Source organism: Symphalangus syndactylus, chromosome 7 (assembly GCF_028878055.3).
Source record: "Symphalangus syndactylus isolate Jambi chromosome 7, NHGRI_mSymSyn1-v2.1_pri, whole genome shotgun sequence".
Classification (NCBI taxonomy): domain Eukaryota; kingdom Metazoa; phylum Chordata; class Mammalia; order Primates; family Hylobatidae; genus Symphalangus; species Symphalangus syndactylus.
In genome coordinates, this window is record NC_072429.2 from 118,633,952 (window position 1) to 118,652,460 (window position 18,509).

Sequence of the window (18,509 nt, forward strand, 5' to 3'; positions counted from 1 at the left end):
AAACAAACAGCAACAACAACAAAACCTCTGGTCTCTGGCACAGCCAGCTCTGTGTGAATTACTCTTTCTCTATTGCAATTCCCCTGTCTTGATGAGTCGGCTTTTTCTAGGCAGTGGGCAAGGTGAACCTCTTGGGCGATAAATAGCAATAAACTGCTTGGAGAAGTGCAGGAAAATAGCACAGAGAAGGTGGCATTTCAGTTAGTCTTTAAAATCAGGCAGGATGGCTGGGCACAGTGGCTCACGCCTGTAATCCTAGCACTTTGGGAGGCTGGTGGGAAGGTCACCTGAGGTCAGGAGTTCGAGACCAGCCTGACCAACATGGTGAGATCCCTGTCTCTACTAAAAATACAAAAAAATCAGCCAGGCCTGGTGGCACGTGCGTGTAATCCCAGCCACCCAGAAGGCTGAGGCAGGAGAATTGCTGGAACCCAGGAGGCAGAGGCTGCAGTGAGCCAAGATCGTGCCACTGCACTCCAGCCTGACTGATAGAGACTGTGTCTCAAAAAAATAATAAATAAATAAATAAAATAAATTAAAATCAGGCAAGAATAACACCAATGCATATTAAGAGGCAACAATAATCACAACAGCTAACGTATTAAACTTCATAGCTGACAGTATTCTTTGACGCATTTTATCAATTCAAGTTCATCTCCTTCTCACATTGCTGCTGACCCTTAGGAATAGTTTATTACACCAGTGCTACTCCAAGCCTGGTTTGCTAACTGGGCACAATCTCGGTTCACTGCAGCCTCTGCCTCCCAGGTTCAAGCAATTCTCCCATCTCAGCCTCCCAAGTAGCTGGGATTACAGGCACCTGCCAACACACCCAGCTAATTTTTGTATTTTTAGTAGAGACAGGATTTCCCCATGTTGGCCAAGCTGGTCTTGAACTCCTGGCCTCAAGTGATCCGCCCGCGTCACCCTCCAAAAGTTCTGGGATGACAGACGTGAGCCACTGCGCCTGGCTTCATTTTTATTATTGTATTTCATCAAAGTATCAGGCTTCAATGGGTTGAAAGCATACACACACACACAGGTGGTTCTTCCCCGCCAGACCTTTGAGAAGCACTGGCCCCAAAGCACCAAAACAGACAGAAGGCATGAAAGAGGTAAGTGTGGAGAGCTAGAAGAGAAAAGTGTGGAGAGCTAGAAGAGAAAGCTCACACTTAATAGTTCCCACCTGTAATAAGTGCTTTCAGTAAATTTTATTTAATCCTCCCAACAACCCAATGGTATTGGTGTTATGATCTTAATTTTACAAAAGAGGACCGCAAATTCAGAGAAGATAATGAGCTTGCCCAAACATGGCCCAGAATCAAACCAAGGTTTGTCAGAATTCTGTTTTTCTAAAATATTTATGCTGAATTAATTGCCATATGAGTGTCCTTTTCTCCTTGATCAATATCTAAAAACTTACAGCTTATCTGGAACCAGTTGCTCCTGGGCTCACAGTCATGGACATGTCCTCAGGATGTGGCTCACCAATTTTTTCCTAAGTTAGGAAAAAGGATCTGTCTTCTTACCCAGTGGAGCATGGTGTGTGTCATATGTCAAAAGGTTAAAACAATAACAGCAAACCAGTTCCCATTTCCTGTTCAAATATACCTACCTATACACACACCGCCCCCTACAGACACTTCTTATCAGGCAAGAAAAATAAATCATGCTCTCTCACTGTCACTGGAACAATAGCACCAGGTATTTTCCTAACTTGAATTTTCTTTTCTTTATGTTAAGGTGCTTTTTTATCTTAAACTTACAAATTTGTGTTACTGACATGGATCTTAGAAACTTTACGTAATAGAAATTTTAATGTTACTTATTTTTTCTTTTTTTTAAATGTCAGGGTCTTGCTCTGTTACACACACTGGAGTGTGGTGGTGCAATCATTGCTCACTGTAACCTTGAACTCCTGGGCTCAAGTGATCCTTCCACCTCAGCCTCTCAAGTAGCTGGGACTACAGGTATGCACCACCATGCCTGGGTAATTAATGTTTTTTTTTTTTTTTGTAGAGACAGGGTCTTGCTATGTTGCCCAGGCTGGCATTGAACTCTTGGCCTCAAGCAATCCTCCCGCCCTAACTTCCCAAAGAACTGGGATTACGTTATTTCATTTAAGCCACACAACATCCCTATGAAGTAGAAATTATTATTCCTGTTTTATTGATAGGAAAGGGAAGCCAAGAGAAATAACTAGCACAAGGTTGCAAAATTAGCAAACGACAGAATTGAGATAGAAATTGCATGTTTGACTGAGAAGCCTGTGCAAACTCTTGATATTCTATTTAGTAGTTATAAGATTAAAACATGAGCAACAGACACCTTTTAATCTCATTAACTCTGGGACTTCTGTTCAATGATTTATATCTTTTATGCAGAATAAGGCTCTTAGAATCACAGTCACCTAGAACTATGTCTGCCTTGGTCTACATGTCTATTGTGGCCTATTTAAAAAGCTAAGAAACTTAAATAATTTCTTTTGGCAAAACAGTCACCTAACATCTGTCTCATGCAGAGTCAGAGCTGGTCTGCTCCTGGATGCTCAAGGGAGTTGGACGACTATTCTCTTTCTGGAGTGGGGCTGAGCATGGCCAGGGTTTAAGGGCTGCCTAACTTTCTAGGGAAATTACTTCATCTTTCTATACTTAAGCTTTCTCATTTGTAAGTTGAAAATAATACCAAACTCCAGGGTTTTGTGAGGATAAGGTGTTTAGCACAAGGTAAAGCACAGAATAGATGCTCAACACACATGAATACTGCCATAAACATTACTTCGCCTTCCTGCAGACCAACTGTGACTCTGCATGAAACAGAAAAACAGAACATTTATTTGGTACTAATCAAAGTTCCTTTCATAATCTTTTATGCGTAGACAATACCATTGTATCCCCATTTTTTTTTTTTTTTTTTTTTTTTTTTGAGACGGAGTCTCGCTCTGTCACCCAGGCTGGAGTGCAGTGGCCCGATCTTGGCTCACTGCAAGCTCAGCCTCCCGGGTTCACGCCATTCTCCTGCCTCAGCCTCTCCGAGTAGCTGGGACTACAGGCGCCCGCCAGCACGCCCGGCTAATTTTTTGTATTTTTTTTTTTAGTAGAGACGGTGTTTCACCGTGGTCTCGATCTCCTGACCTCGTGATCCGCCCGCCTCGGCCTCCCAAAGTGCTGGGATTACAAGCGTGAGCCACCGCGCCCGGCCTTGTATCCCCATTTTAAGAGGCAGTATTTCAGTCTTTTCAAAGCATAAGTTTGAAGCCAGAATGGCCTGGGTTAGATTTCTTCTTATACTTATTATTATTATTATTATTATTATTATTATTTGAGACGGAGTCTTGCTCTTGTTGCCCAGGCTGGAGTGCAATGGTACTAACTCCGCTCACCCGAACTCGGCTCACAGCAACCTCCGCCTCCCGAGTTAGGGCGATTCTCCTGCCTCAGCCTCCAAAGTAGCTAGGATTACAGGCATGCACCACCACGCCCGGTTATTTTTGTATTTTTAGTAGAGACGGGGTTTCTTCATGTTGGTCAGACTGGTCTGGAACTCCTGACCTCAGGTGATCTGCCGCCTCGGCCTCCCAAAGTGCTGGGATTACAGGCATGAGCCACTGTGCCCGGCTCTTCTTTGAGACGGAGTCTCGCTCTGTTGCCCAGGCTGGAGTGCAGTGGCGCGATCTCGGCTCACTGCAAGCTCCGCCTCCCGGGTTCACGCCATTCTCCTGCCTCAGCCTCTCCGAGTAGCTGGGACTACAGGCGCCCGCCACCACGCCCGGCTAATTTTTTTTTTGTATTTTTAGTAGAGACGGGGTTTCACCGTGGTCTCGATCTCCTGACCTCGTGATCCGCCCGCCACGGCCTCCCAAAGTGCTGGGATTACAAGCGTGAGCCACCGCGCCCGGCCATCCCGGCTCTTCTTATACTTATTATTTGCTTGCCTTAGACAAGTAACTTCACCTCTCCAAGCCTGCATTCTGATGCAGATAAACACCAACACCCATTTTATGATTTACTGTAATAATTAAACGAGGTAATAACATACCTGAAGTATCTTTAATGCAGCAGATGTCAAAAAGTGGTAGCCGCAATTATTTTTATTTTGTAAGGGAGGATTAAACACATTTAAATAGGACATCACAGGAGTGGAGCTGGATCCCAGGTCGGCCTGATTCCTAGGCCGGCGTTCCTTATTGATTACAACATAAGGCGAACAAGTCGTCTTTGGTGAGAGAGGTTGGGGAGAGAAGAATGTTTAATTTCTCCATGCCCTTCAATGACATGTATAACCTTCACTGTTGACCATTTGGCCAGATTGTTGAATTATGTTTTGCTCTCTGGCAACTTGGGATATGGAACGTAAAATAAAAAGGCCTTCATTCTAGTAACCTCCAGGCCTGTCCCCAGGATTCTACAGCATGAGCTTTGTGGGTAAAGCGAGCTCACCAAATTCAGCCTCCAGCAGCACACACAGCAACGAAGCAGCGCCCCGCCCAGATGTTTATATTTTCCTCCATCGGCCCCGCCCCCCGACCACGAGCGGCTCTAGCCACGCCCCCAAGCTCAAGTTTCTGGGGCCGGACTAGCCCAGCGCGTCTGCCTACCCACAGGGATTCCCTCTCCAGCCAATCCAGTCAGAGCAGCGGAGCTGCCCCGAACAAAGATGGCGCGGGAAGCGTCTGTGAGGGCAAACTGAGCAGAGCACCCAAACCCTCGGCGGACAGCGGAGCCAGTGTTAGCCGCACGGCCCCAACCATGGAGGAGGGCGGCAGCACTGGCAGTGCTGGCAGTGACAGCAGCACCAGCGGGAGTGGCGGCGCGCAGCAAAGGGAGCTGGAGCGCATGGCTGAGGTCTTGGTCACCGGGGAGCAGCTACGGTAAGGCAAGAGACACAGCGGGTGAGCTCACGATGGCACTGCCAACGCGTGCCCGCTGCAGTCCTGCGCGCACGCGCTCCCTGGCTCGTGGCTTGCGACTCGCGTGGGGCGTCGGGACGGCTGCGGGCGCGTGGATGGTCCTCGGTGCGCCCGCCCTTAGTAGCTGCAGCCCCTGTCCCTGAGGACTCGCTCGCCACGCGGGGCTGCCTGGCAGAAGCCGACGAGCGGGTGGTGCGCGCTGCGCCCTAGCCTGGCTGCTGCAGCCCTGTGCCGGGCAGAGTCCCTGCCACCCACCGCGCTGTCCGTCTTCCCGTGTACCTGGACGCCGCCAGGCCTCCCGGCTGACAGCCTGCGCCTCGTCCGCCAAGAGAAAAAGAGGGGTCGGTGTGGGGTCCCGAGGCGACCCCAGCCCCTCTACTCCTTGATAAAAGGAGCAAGACCAACGATAGCCTTCACTAGGTTTTCCATTTTGCTGACAAGTCTTCCTTCACTCCCCTGAGCCTCGGTGTTTTACATCTGTAAAACAGGGCTGATTCAAGGGCTTTTGTGGGGTTAAACTGAGAGAGCATTTCTGAAACACTGCACCTATCAGTTAATTGGCACATCGTCCTCAATCATTTGGGTCCGCAAGGGGGCGTGGAGGCACCTTGTCGGGCTGCCTTGAGGTTGTGCCACCTCCCCGGTCCCGCACGTTTTGGGCAGCGGGATCCATGGGGACCCTGGCTGCTGCAAGAATTAAGACTTGCGGCGTCTCACGGAACTTGGGAACAAGGATGACCCCCAGAATCCCCCTTGCCATTCCCATCCCTGTATGGTCCTTCCTCTAGGGCTGTTTGGGAATAGTACTTATGGTCTAACTGATTCTGCAGCTGCCCTTCGTGTGGTCATAAATCGGTTTGCCAGGAAAAAGAAAACCCAGCTCTGCAGCGTTTGAGCCACAACTTGTACGCGGGCCCCTGTTACTTCTAGTTCTTAGCCTGAATTCCCCAGCTCGTTTTGGTTTCTAGATGTCTGTGTTTCAGGACCTGAAAGAGTGACTGGCAAAGGTCTCTAAAGGAGACCAATATTGGAAGTCAGAATTAACTGATTTTTAATGTTACAAAAGGCAAATTGCACCTATCGATTCTTTGTTGATTTTTAAAAATATGTGGTCAAAATTAAAGGGAATAAAAACTTCTTTTCCTTCATCAAAAGTACTCTCTAATGAAACCTGTCAAGCGCGTCCGTGTGAAGAGACCACCAAACAAGCTTTGTGTGAGCAATAAAGCTTTTTAATCACCTGGGTGCAGGTGGACTGAGTCTAAAAAAGGAGTCAGCGAAGGGAGATGGAGAAGGGGTTGCTTTATAGGAGTTGGGTAGATAATGGATAGTGGTGTAAGTTTGTGAGGTGCAGTCCAAGAAGGCGGGGGGTGACTTCATAAAGCCCTGTTGTAAAGAGTAGAGTAAGGAAGAAGGGACCTGATATCCCTTGGAGAATAAATGTTGCCAGAAGGTCATCAATATATTGCATAAGGTGAGAAGCAGAGGGGTAGAAAGAAATTAATCATGAGAAAGGGCTTGGCTGAAGTAACGAGGTCTATTCCTGAAGACTTGCGGCAGTACAGCCCAGGTAATTTGCTGGGACTGATGGGTGTCAGGGTCAGTCCACGTAAAAGCAAAGAGAGGCTGGGATGAGGGGTGCAGGGGAATAGTGAAAAAGGCATCTTTAAGATCAAGAATGGAATAGTGAGTTGTGGAGGAAGGTATTGAGGACAAAAGAGTGTACAGGTTGGGCACCACAGGGTGGATAGGCAAAACAATTTGGTTGATAAGATGCAGATCCTGAACTAACCTGTAAGACTTGTCCAGTTTTGGGACAGGTAAAATGGGGGAATTGTAAGGAGAGTTTGTAGCCTTTAGAAGCCCAAGCTGTAGCGGGCGAGTGATAACAGGCATCAGTCCCTTTAAAGCCTGCTGTGGGAAAGAAAGTTTAATTTCTCTGTTCTTCATTACTGGGCCATCTTTTTTAAAAGTCTTCCGTTGGATAGGGTTACTTATTTTTCATTTATTTTACAAATGTTAAATTGCATGATGGCTCTTTTTGTCCAGCAAGTACTTTTTCCTTTAAGATGCAGTTTAAATGCCTCTTCCTTGCAGTCCCCAGAGCACTTGTTATTCCCTGCTTTTCTAGCGCCTCTCTGCACTGCAGCAGTTTTGAGAGCCATCCTTGTCACGCAGGAATTAGAACTGGGTTTGAATGACTGCTCCACCATTATGTAGGCAAGTGTCAGCATTAAATTGTTTCAAGGAAGACTTTAAGCTAGACTGAATCTTGGCTTTGCTACTTACTAGTGTGGGACCTTCAACAAGTTATTGTGCCTGTAATCCTAGCCCTTTGGGAGACCAAGGCAGGTGGATCTCTTGAGGCCTGGAGTTCGAGACCAGCCTGGCCAACGTGGTGAAACCTCATCTCTACTAAAAATACAAGAATTAGCCGGGTGTGGTGGTACACGCTTGTAATCCTAGCTACTTGGGAGGCTGAGGCAAGAGGATTGCTTGAACCTGGGAGGCAGAGGTTGCAGTGAGCCAAGATAGTGCCACTGCACTCCAGCCTAGGGAACAGAGTAAGCCTCTATCTCAAAAAAAAAAAAAAAAAAAAGAAGAACGATGGGTAATTAATGATGGAATTTTACACACATACTCATGGTGTAAGTATGAGGATTAGATGAGTTGCACTTAGGACAGTTTCTGATATGTAGTAAGCACCAGGTCAACATTAGCTAAGGTAGAGTTCTGTGACCTTGGACAGGTAAATTCACTTCTCTGAGTCTCTGTTTCCACATTTGAAAAAGACAGTGAAGATGAATGTATTTCATGGAGTTGTGAGAATTTGCCCCTGGGCTTCATGTATTAATGAGCATTCAACAAATAGTTCCTGGAATTAATTAGTATCATTGGTCTTTCTGCATCACTGCATGTGACTTCCAGCCAAGTAAGATCGGGCAGGAAGGATTGGGTGGTGGTGAAGAGGGCAGGATATAGAACTAGGCTGCCTGGGTTCTTATTCTGCCTCCACCATTTATTCTGTAACTTTAGGACAATATGTTTAGCCTCTCTGTGCCTCAGTTTCCTCTTCTACGAAATGTTATTCTGATGACACTTCTTCAGGAGCTCTGTGAGGATTAAATGAGATGCTACATGTAAAAGGCTTAGTAAATGTTAGCCACTTAATTCTACTTTGGAAAATTTTAATCATTGCTCTTTTTTATCTCAACTGTTTTGTCACTGTAACTAGCACATAGTAACTACTCAGTAAGTAGTTAAATGAATATTGTAAGTATTCAATATACTTCTGTTAGTACAGAGCAATATAATAGTCAGAATTTAGGAATTAAAGTGGTCGTATGCCTGGTTTCCTAGCTATCGGAGGGTTGGAAGTTCAGTCATTATTGTCACTTTCACAAAGAGTTCTTCTGTCTGCAGCTACCCTCTCGCTGCAGGATTGTAAGTGCTTTGCAACGTCCAGGCCTCCTGACTCTTAAGTGCTTCACACACTCTCAGTTCCCCCCTGCTTTCTCTCGCTTTGCATTACTTTCTGGGTCATCAAAGATGAGGTAGAGGTGATAAGAGGAAACCAAGGACTGGGATTTGAAATAAAAAATTTAGCCTCTAGGCCCAGTTCTATCAATTTCTTTTTCTTTCTTTAATTGTAGCTATGCCCTCTTGAGCAAGTCACTTAACCTCTCTAGTCCTAAGCATCCTTCCCTACAGAATGGGAATAATAATATCTTCCCACATAAGATTTGTGGTATTGGATCAAATAGAGTACAACATGGGAAGAAACTTTATAAAATAAATCAATAAAGTAAGAAGAGTGTTGTTATGATTGTTGTAACCTCCAGATGTGAAATCAGGGGCTGGCTCCACAATCCTGATACTTCTTTTTTTGTTTGTGTTTTGTTTTTTGAGATGGAGTTTCACTCTTGTGGCCCAGGCTGGAGTGCAATGGCGCGATCTCGGCTCACTGCAACCTCCGCCTCCCGGGTTCAAGCGATTCTCCTGCCTCAATGTCCCAAGTAGCTGGAACACCACCACGCCCTATTTTGTATTTTTTAAATTTATTTTTCTTGAGGCACAAGAATCGCTTCAACCCAGGAGGTAGAGGTTGTGGCTAATTTTGTATTTTATTTATTCATTTATTTATTTATTTTTAGAAGAGACAAGGTTTCTCCATGTTGGTCAGGCTGGTCTGCAGCTCCCAACCTGAGGTAATCTGCTGGCCTCAGCCTCCCAAAGTGCTCAGATTACAGGAGGCATGAGCTACACCTAGCCAATACTGACACTTTTTTTTTTTAAGACAGAGTCTTCGCTCTGTCATCAGGCTAGAGTGCAGTGGCACGATCTCGGCTCACTGCAACCTCTGCCTCCCAGGTTCAAGCAATTCTCCTGCCTCAGCCTCCCAAGTAGGTGGGACTACAGATGCGCGCCACCACGCCAAGTTAGTTTTTTTTTTTTTTTTTATACTTTTAGTAGAGACGGGGTTTCACCATGTTGGCCAGAATGGTCTCGATCTCTTGACCTTGTGATCCGCCCGCCTTGGCCTCCCAAAGTGCTGGGATTATAGGCGTGAGCCACCGTGCCCGGCCAATCCTCACACTTTTTAAAGGGCAGTTGGTTGTATAAGGACAAGAAATTAACTAACAGACCTAAAAATATCTCTTGCTTCCTTTTTCAGCTTAACTGCAGGACCCTTTGTTTAATTCTCTTCATGTTTTTCCCTTGTCATAAAATATTTTACTTCCTTCCCCCAATGTATTTATATTTTTGCATCTTAAAGATGCATTTGGGGCCAGGCACAGTGGCTTAACACCTGTAATCCCAGCACTTTGGGAGGCCAAGGCGGGCGGATCACCTGAGGTCGGGAGTTCAAGACCAGCCTGACCAACATGGAGAAACCCCATCTCTACTAAAAATACAAAATTAGCCAGGCGTGGTGGCACATGCCTGTAATGTCAGCTACTTGAGAGTCTAAGGTAGGAGAATTGCTTCAACCTGGGAGGCAGAGGTTGTAGTGAGCCGAGATCGCGCCATTGCACTCCAGCCTGGGCAACAAGAGCAAAACTCCGTCTCAAAAAAAAAAAAAATGTATTTGGATACTACTTCACAGCCCCCAGGATGGGTATAACAAAACAGAGTCACAAGTCAAATAGGGTAAAACATGGGAAGAAACTTTGTAAAATAAATCAATAAAGCAAGAAGAGTGTTGTTATGACTATTGTAACCTCCAGATGTGAAATTGGGGGCTGGCTCCAATTTCACATTGGAGAAATTGTGGAGAAATTAGAACCCCTACACACTACTTGGTGGGAATGTAAAATGGTACAGCCACTTTGGAAAAATATTTGGCAGCTCCTCAAATATTAAACATAGAGTTATATGACCTAGAAATTCTGCTTTTAGGTATACACCCAGGAGAAATGAGAAAACATGTCTACATAAAAACTTGTACACAAATGTTCATAGCAGTATTATTCATAATAATCAAAAACAGGGCTGAGTGCAGTGGCTCACACCTGTTAATCCCAGCACTTTGGGAGGCTGAGGTGGGTGGATCGCCTGAGGTCAGGAGTTCCAGACCAGCCTGGACAACATGGAGAAACCCTACCTCTAATAAAAATACAAAAATTATCTGTGCGTGGTGGTACATGCCTGTAGTCCCATCTACTCAGGAGGCTGAGACACAAGAATAGCTTGAACCCAGGAGGCAGAGGTTGCAGTGAGCTGAGATTGCACCATGACACTCCAGTCTGGGTGACAGAGCAAGATTCTGTCTTAAATAAATAATCAAGGGCCGGGCACAGGGGCTCACGCCTGTAACCAGCACTTTGGGAGGCCGAGGTGGGTGGATCACCTGAGGTTGGGAGTTCAAGACCAGCCTGACCAACATGGAGAAACCCTGTCTCTACTAAAAATACAAAATTAGCCGGGCATGGTGGCACATGCCTGTAATCCCAACTACTTGGGAGGCTGAGGAAGGAGAATCACTTGAACCCAGGAGGCGGAGGTTGCAGTGAGCTGAGATTGTACCATTGCACTCCAGCCTGGGCAACCAGAGTGAAACTCTGTCTCAAAAATAAATAAATGAATAATCAAAAACGGAAACAGCTCAAATATCTATTAACTGATAAATGGATAAACAAAATGTGATATATCCATATAATGGAATATTATTCAGCAATAAAAAGGATTGGCCAGAGAATGCCATGACATTTATTTATTTATTTATTTTTATTTTTTTTTTTTGAGACGGAATCTCACTCCACAGTGGCTCATGCCTGTAATCCCAGCACTTTGGTAGGCTGAGGCAGGTGGATCACGAGGTCAGGCATTCAAGACCAGCCTGGCCAAGATGGTGAAACCTCGTCTCTACTAAAAATACAAAAATTAGCTGGGTGCAGTGGCAGGCACCTATAGTTCCAGCTACTCGGGAGGCTGAGGCAGAAAAATTGCTTGAACCCAGATGGCAGAGGTTGCAGTGAGCCGAGATTGTGCCACTGCACTCCAGCCTGGGTGAGAGAGCGGGACTTCGTCTCAAAATAAATAAAATAAAATAAAGAAGCCCAGCAATATCACTATTCTCTTTCTAGCAATGGTAGCAATTATCATAATAACAATAACACTTACATGGCACCTATTACCTGCTAAGGACACTTCTAAGCACTTTATGTATGGTAATGCCTTTAATCTTTATAGCAACTCTATGTAGTAGATACCTTTATTACTTGTATTTTGTAGATTAAAAAATTGAGGAAAAGATCATTTAAACCAACAGGCCATAGATTATTCAGCCAGAAAATTACGGTAGAGTTGAGCGTTTCTGCTCTTAAGCAGTATGATAAGGTACAATAGTGTTCCCAACTAATGACTTAGAGGGTTAAAAAAAATGAAACACTAAAACAACTTTAAAACAGAATCATGTATATGAGAATATCACATTGCAGTGTGACAACTTTGGTAAACAAAAAAGTAGACAAGTAGCTTTTCCATTCTGTTGGGGAAAATCTGATTTATTCCTGTGAGTATTTATATTTTGACAAGGTAGGATTGTCACTTTCTCTACTAAATATTAAACTCAATATTTCCTGACATGTGGTTTTGAAAAGTGAATTTGGACTCCACTGATTCAGAATTTGTAACCATTTTAATGGGAAGATAAATTGCAGTTCTATTTTGCCATCTGTGAGAATGGGAGTAGGGTAAGGAAGAGAATTAAGAATGTATAATAAAGGGAATGCTTAAATAGAAAATGCATTAATCCTTAATTTCACTTTAATTCATTTAATTTCATTAATTCATAATTAATTTCACTTTCGCTCCTCTACCAAGATGAAGTGTGCTAATTACAACAATCTTATCCAATCACTAAGGCTGACTTCCCAAAAGCAACTTACTAGGCTATGAGTTTAGTTAGCTAAGTTGGAGGAAATGCAGTTCTTTCAAATTGTTTGTCACCTTTGCCTTTTTTCTATAACAGGCTGCCTTTTAGGCTCTTACAAGCTTGCTATTGTCTTTTTAATAAAAACATCTTTAATAAATATTGAATTACTTTCCTGAATTTACTTTGCAACTGTTAATGCAGTTTTCAGAAAAAAGGTAAAAACAGGCCAGGTGTGGTGGGTCAGGCCTGTAATCCTAGCACTCTGGGAGGCTGAGGTGGGCAGATCACTTGAGGTCAGAAGTTCCAGACCAGCCTGGCCAACAAAAAATACAAAAAAATTAGCTGGGTGTGGTGGTGCATGCTTGCAGTCCCAGCTACTCAGGAGGCTGAGGCAGGAGAATTGCTTGAACTGGGAAGGCAGAGGTTGCAGTGAGCCAAGATGGCACCACTGCACTCCAGCCTGGGAGACACAGTGAGACTCTGTCTCAAAAAAAAAAAAAAAAAAAAAAAAAAAAAAAAAAAGGTAAAATCAGCCATTGAACCAAAGATCAAGCTCCTCTAATAAATCGAATATGAGATAAGGAATTTAGAGCATGCACAACAGGAAAAGGAGAAATAATTCATTTTATTCAAGTAGGCACCTAAGGAACTTTACGGTTGGTATAAGAATATCTTAGGGGTGTCCCCTTAGAAGCTGAGACTGAAATTTTCTTCTCCTAAATAGCAGAGAGATATCCTGGAGTCAGGAAATTACTGTCTATACAAATTTTTAAAAAACAAGGGCTTTAGGAAATGAAGAGTCCCTGTATTTGGAGTCAGTGGTCAAGAGCCTAATTTATGTAGAATGTTTATTCTATTTTTATTTATTTATTTATTTATTTTTGAGACAGGGTCTCACTCTGTCACCTAGGTGGTGTGCAGTGGTGTAATCTCGGCTCACTGCAACATCTACCTCCGGGGTTCAAGTGATTCTCCTGCCTCAGCCTCCTGAGTAGCTGGGATTACAGGCAAGCGCCACCGTGCCCAGCTAATTTTTTAATTTTTAGTAGAGATGGGGTTTTCCCCATGTTGGCCCGGCTTGTCTCGAACTCCTGACCTCAGGTTTTCTACCCGCCTCGGCCTCCCAGAATGCTAGGATTACAGGGATGAGCCACTGCACTCGGCCTTGTAATTACTTTTCTAAAAGGCCATTGCTGATATAAGTTATGGCTTCCATCAGCTTTGGAATCAATAAAACTGAAAATAAGTTAAATAAACCTCAAGGGAAGAGAATGCAAGGTGAAGGAAGGTCATTCTTCTGTCCTGTTATTTCTTTCTTTTTTAATTTTAGAAAAAAAATACATTGTTTTATATCTTTTTTTATTATTTATTTTTATTTTTATTTTTTTTAGACAGGGTCTCACTCTTGTCACCCAGGTGCAGTGGCACGATCCTGGCTCACTTCAACCTCTGGGTCCCGGGCTCTTGTGATCCTTCCACCTCAACCTCCCAAGTATCTGAGACTCAAGTATCTGAGACTCAGGCACGTACCACCACACCTGGCTAATTTTTGTATTTTTTGTAGAGATGGGGTCTTGCCATGTTGCGCAGGCTGATCTCAAACTCCTGGACTCCAGTGATCCTCCCACCTCAGCCTCCCAAAGTGCTGATATTAGAGGCCATCAGCACCAGCTTCCTGTCCTGTTCTTTCTAGCTTTCATTTGAGTCAGGAGTTCATTTCCCCTTCATTGGTGGCTCTTAGATGGTTGGTTTCCATGAGTTTAGTGATTAGGAAATGGCGAAGGAAAGAACAATCAGTCCCTCTTTCTACATGGTAATTATACTTTTCCGTGTTCCATTATCTACCAAGGAGAGGTGGGTACCAAATCTGAGATCCTTGTTCTAGTATTATCGGCCTTAACTAAACTTAGAAGTTTATGTCAGTGATCGTTTCTATGTATCATTAGATACATGGGGGACATAGTGAAGATGGAGTCGGGGAGAGGATTCAGTGGGACAGACAGCGTGCTTGCAGGGTGGTACCTTCAGGATCAACTTGAGCTATTTTCATCAGGGCTGGCTGCAGAGAATCACTTTTTGGTAGCTTTACAAATATTTGTGAGGTTGGATGGGGAGATGAGGAGAGAAAACACACCCTGCAGTGTGAGACAAGATATGCTTTAGGGCCGGGCGTGGTGGCGCACGCCTGTAATCTCAGCACTTTGGGAGGCCGAGGCGGGTGGATCACGAGGTCAGGAGATCAAGACCACCCTGGCTAACACAGTGAAACCCCGTCTCTACTAAAAATACAAAAAAATTAGCTGGGTGTGGTGGCAAATGCCTCTAGTCCCAGCTACTCAGGAGACTGAGGCAGGAGAATGGCGTGAACCCAGGAGGTGGAGGTTGCAGTGAGCCAAGATCATGCCACTGCACTCCAGCCTAGGTGACAGAGTGAGAATCCATCTAAAAAAAAAAAAAAAAAAAAAGAATGATATGCTTTAGTATTCCCACTTTTCAGATAACAGCTGTTGCTAGGGTGTAGCAAAAGGAAACAAATGTCATGACCTCTAGCTTGGGGAAGCCCGTGGCAGCTGCAGAAGAGGAGGTAGGTAGCAGCTGAGGGAGGCTCAAGGCTCAAGTCTTTCCACCTATAACTCTCAGGCTGCTACTTATAGATCTGTTTGATTGTGTTTGTTTGCTTGGATCCTTGTGTCCTCCTATCTCCCTGCAATACTTTTACCTACAGATTTTGGGTTCTGATATTTACCCGAAAGCTCTCTTTATTGAGCAAGCCTTGGGCCAGTGCGTATCTATGTCTTGGCCTTGTTTAGATCATCCAGCTCTATGAGGCTCTCCTTTGAGTGGTTAAACTATTACAGCTATAGAAAACCGAACCTTGTCCTTTGTGTGCAGAGCAGGCAGGATTCAGAAGGACTAGTCCTAGCACAGTACGCTCAGTAGCTACTCTGACCTTGACTTAAGGTGTAAGAAACAAATGAACATTCTCATGGCCGTTCTCTCACTGCATGCCACCCTAGTTTCATTCGAGTTAGGTTAGAGTTAGAGTGAGATGAAGTTTCTCTGTCGCCCAGCCTGTAGTGCAGTGGTGCAATCTTGGCTCACTGCAACCTCTGGCTCCCAGGTTCAAGTGATTCTCCTGCCTCAGCCTCCCCAGTAGCTGGGACTACAGGCATGCACCACCACACCTTGCTAATTTCTGTATTTTCAGTAGAGACAGGGTTTCACCATATTGGCCAGGCTGGTCTCAAACTCCTCACCTCAAGTGATCTGCCCGCCTCGGCCTCCCAAAGTGCTGGGATTACAGGCATGAGCCACTGCACCTGGCCAGTTGCATTTCATTATGTATGAAGTTTGGCTAACGTCTAACAAGTATTGAAATTCTGGAGGAATACTATGCGAGTCATGAGTGGCATCCGAAAGCAAAGAAGATAGTGTAGGGGAGGGACAGTGTAGAAATAAAGAACTATTTGCTGGTTTAAGGACAACCAATATGAGAAAAGGCAATTTGCAAAGAAAAAAAATACTTTTAAAGGATTGGCTTTTTTTTTTCATGTTGAAGAATTGAGCACATATTTCTACTGAGGATCTTGAGTTAGTTTGCTACTTAAAATGCAAGTTCCTTATACAGATAAGATTTGTGTCCTATTTCCAAACACATATAATGAGTGTAGTAAAGAGAGAATTTCTTTTTTTGTTTTTCTTTTTTGGAGACAGTCTCTCTCTGTTGCTCAGGCTGGAGTGTGGTGGCGTGATTGCAACCTCTGCTTCCAGGGTTCAAGCTCACTGCAACCTCCGCATCCAGGGTTCAAGCTCACTGCAACCTCCGCTTCTAAGGTTCAAGCAATTCTTGTGCCTCAGCCTCCTTAGTAGCTGGGACTACAGGCGTGCACCACCATGCCCAGCTAACTTTTTGTATTTTAGTAGAGATGAGGTTTTACCACGTGTCCAGACTGGTCTCGAACTTTTGAGCTCAGGCAATCGGCCCGTCTTGGATTATAGGTGGAGCTACCTTGCCTGGCCTGAATTTCTTGATTTGAAGAACTATTGTTTTGCTTCTTAGTTTCTTTCTCCTTTCCCAAGAGGAAAGGGGAATGGGGTAACCTTGGACCCTCTTTTCACTGAAGTTTTTTAAAGCGCTACTTATTTTTTACTCTTTAACTTTTCTATATATGAAAGTGATGTACACAGAATATATTCACTGCAAAAAGTGCGGTTTATTCCCTGTAGTGGTATATGACTGTGTTTTACATTGAAGTGTGAAATGCCCCTTAATCATCTTAAGTTATAGTGTGGTTGATAAAATAAGACTTTACCAAAGCTCTTCCTATTTTGTTCTGAGGAACTGACACTAATAAAACTGTTTAGGGATGTGGTTTTGAGTGAATTACCTAATGTATGACTCTGATTCATTTTCCTTCATATTGCCAATCACATTCTACAAACCAGTCATCAATAAAATAAATTCTAACAGTAGAAACAAATTCTACTGTTCTACAGTGAGCATAGCCTAGGTTGTCACAAGAGAGGATTAGCAGGCCTTGACGCCATGATAAGGAACATTTTTTCTCTTGCTATACTTGAAGAGCCAGAAGCCATCACATAATATTTAAGGACATCCAAGTATAAGCAATAGGAGTAAGCTAGAGCTTTTTCCTCTAACATTGTATTATGAAAAATTTCAAATGTACAGAAAAGTTTAAATAATTTTATAGTGAACACTCATGTCCACCACTTAAGATTCCACAATTAACATTTCACTGTATTGCTTTATCACATAACTATCCATCTAGCTCTCCCTCTATCCATCCATCAATTAATTCATCTCTTTTGGAAAGTATTTCAGAGTATGTTGTAGACAATAATACACTTTTCCTAAAACCTTCAGCCCTCAGTGTGCTAACTAGTATTCACTATGCTTTTGGTTCTTTTTTTCAGAGATAAAATTTATATAGAATAAAATATACCATCTGATGAATATTGGCTAAGGCAATTGCAAATCTATGCAACCCAAATCCCTATCCAGATATTTTTTTTTTTTTTTTTTTTTTGAGACGGAGTCTCGCTCTGTTGCCCAGGCTGGAGTGCAGTGGCGCGATCTTGGCTCACTGCAAGCTCCGCCTCCCGGGTTCACGCCATTCTCCTGCCTCAGCCTCTCCGAGTAGCTGGGACTACAGGCGCCCGCCACCACACCCGGCTAGTTTTTTGTATTTTTAGTAGAGACGGGGTTTCACTGTGGTCTCGATCTCCTGACCTCGTGATCCGCCCGCCTCGGCCTCCCAAAGTGCTGGGATTACAAGCGTGAGCCACCGGCCCGGCCTATCCAGATATTTTTTAATGCTTTTGACTGCAAGAAACAGACAATCAACTTAAACTTATTGCCTCCAATAAGTGGAAGTTCAGGAGATACAATGCCTTAAAATTTAATTCATTCTCTGCAATTCTTTTGGTTTTCTCTTGTAGCTCCTTCATGTGCCAGCTCTTTTATTGGTTGGCGTCATCTTCCAGCCAGTGGTAGAACAGGAATTTCAGGCCTCACATGGCTTATAATGATGTCTGGGAGAAGGAGAAGAAGCATTTCCATTCAGGACTCCAATCACAAGTCCTGAGGTTCACCCTGATTTCGCTGGTTAGGTCACATGCCTATTCCTGAGTCGGTGGGATTGTAGCCAGGGGAGGGGAATGACACAAGCCAAGGAGGCATCTCCCCCAATACACACACACAGACACACGGACACACACATACACATACACAGACACACACATATACACACAGATAAACACACAGACACACACATACACACAGACACATACAGGAGTCACTCCACGATTCACCCACAACCCTATTCTACCACTTCCAGAAAAACTGCACTGGTTAATATAATTTTCTGCTATTTTGAGAAAGGGAAAAACCCACTAGTACATGTTGTTTTGAGAAAAAGAATAGTGTAACAAATTAGAAAATACTCCAGTGAAAAGACAATCTTTTATTTCTTTGCAAATGTAAAACTACGAATCAGGAGGTCAACACTGTGATAGTAATCCTTAAATTTATAATAGACAACTGTATTTCAGCTAATTTTATGAGAATTTCTTTTAAACAAACCTTATTTTTAGCAAATGATACCGTTTCTTCACTTGCTCAGCTCATATTTACTCAGTGCCTGCTATTTGTCAGGCATTTCAGTACTAGCTGTGAGAGATATCAAGTGAAATAAGAGAAGG

The 18,509-nt window shown here is 43.9% G+C and overlaps 1 protein-coding gene across 2 annotated transcripts in view; it reads left to right on the forward strand.

Moving 5' to 3' along the window:
• Window positions 1-4,615: 4,615 nt before the first annotated feature.
• The window catches only part of DEPTOR (DEP domain containing MTOR interacting protein), a 193,812-nt gene continuing 179,918 nt past the window's right edge, over window positions 4,616-18,509 (forward strand). Inside the window, exon 1 of one of the 2 annotated variants that reach the window (XM_055287129.2) lies at window positions 4,616-4,870. In XM_055287129.2, coding sequence (XP_055143104.1) covers window positions 4,749-4,870 — 122 coding nt within the window. In that variant the 5' untranslated portion in view covers window positions 4,616-4,748. The remainder of the gene's footprint in view (window positions 4,871-18,509) is intronic. The other variant, XM_055287130.2, reaches the window with a different exon arrangement.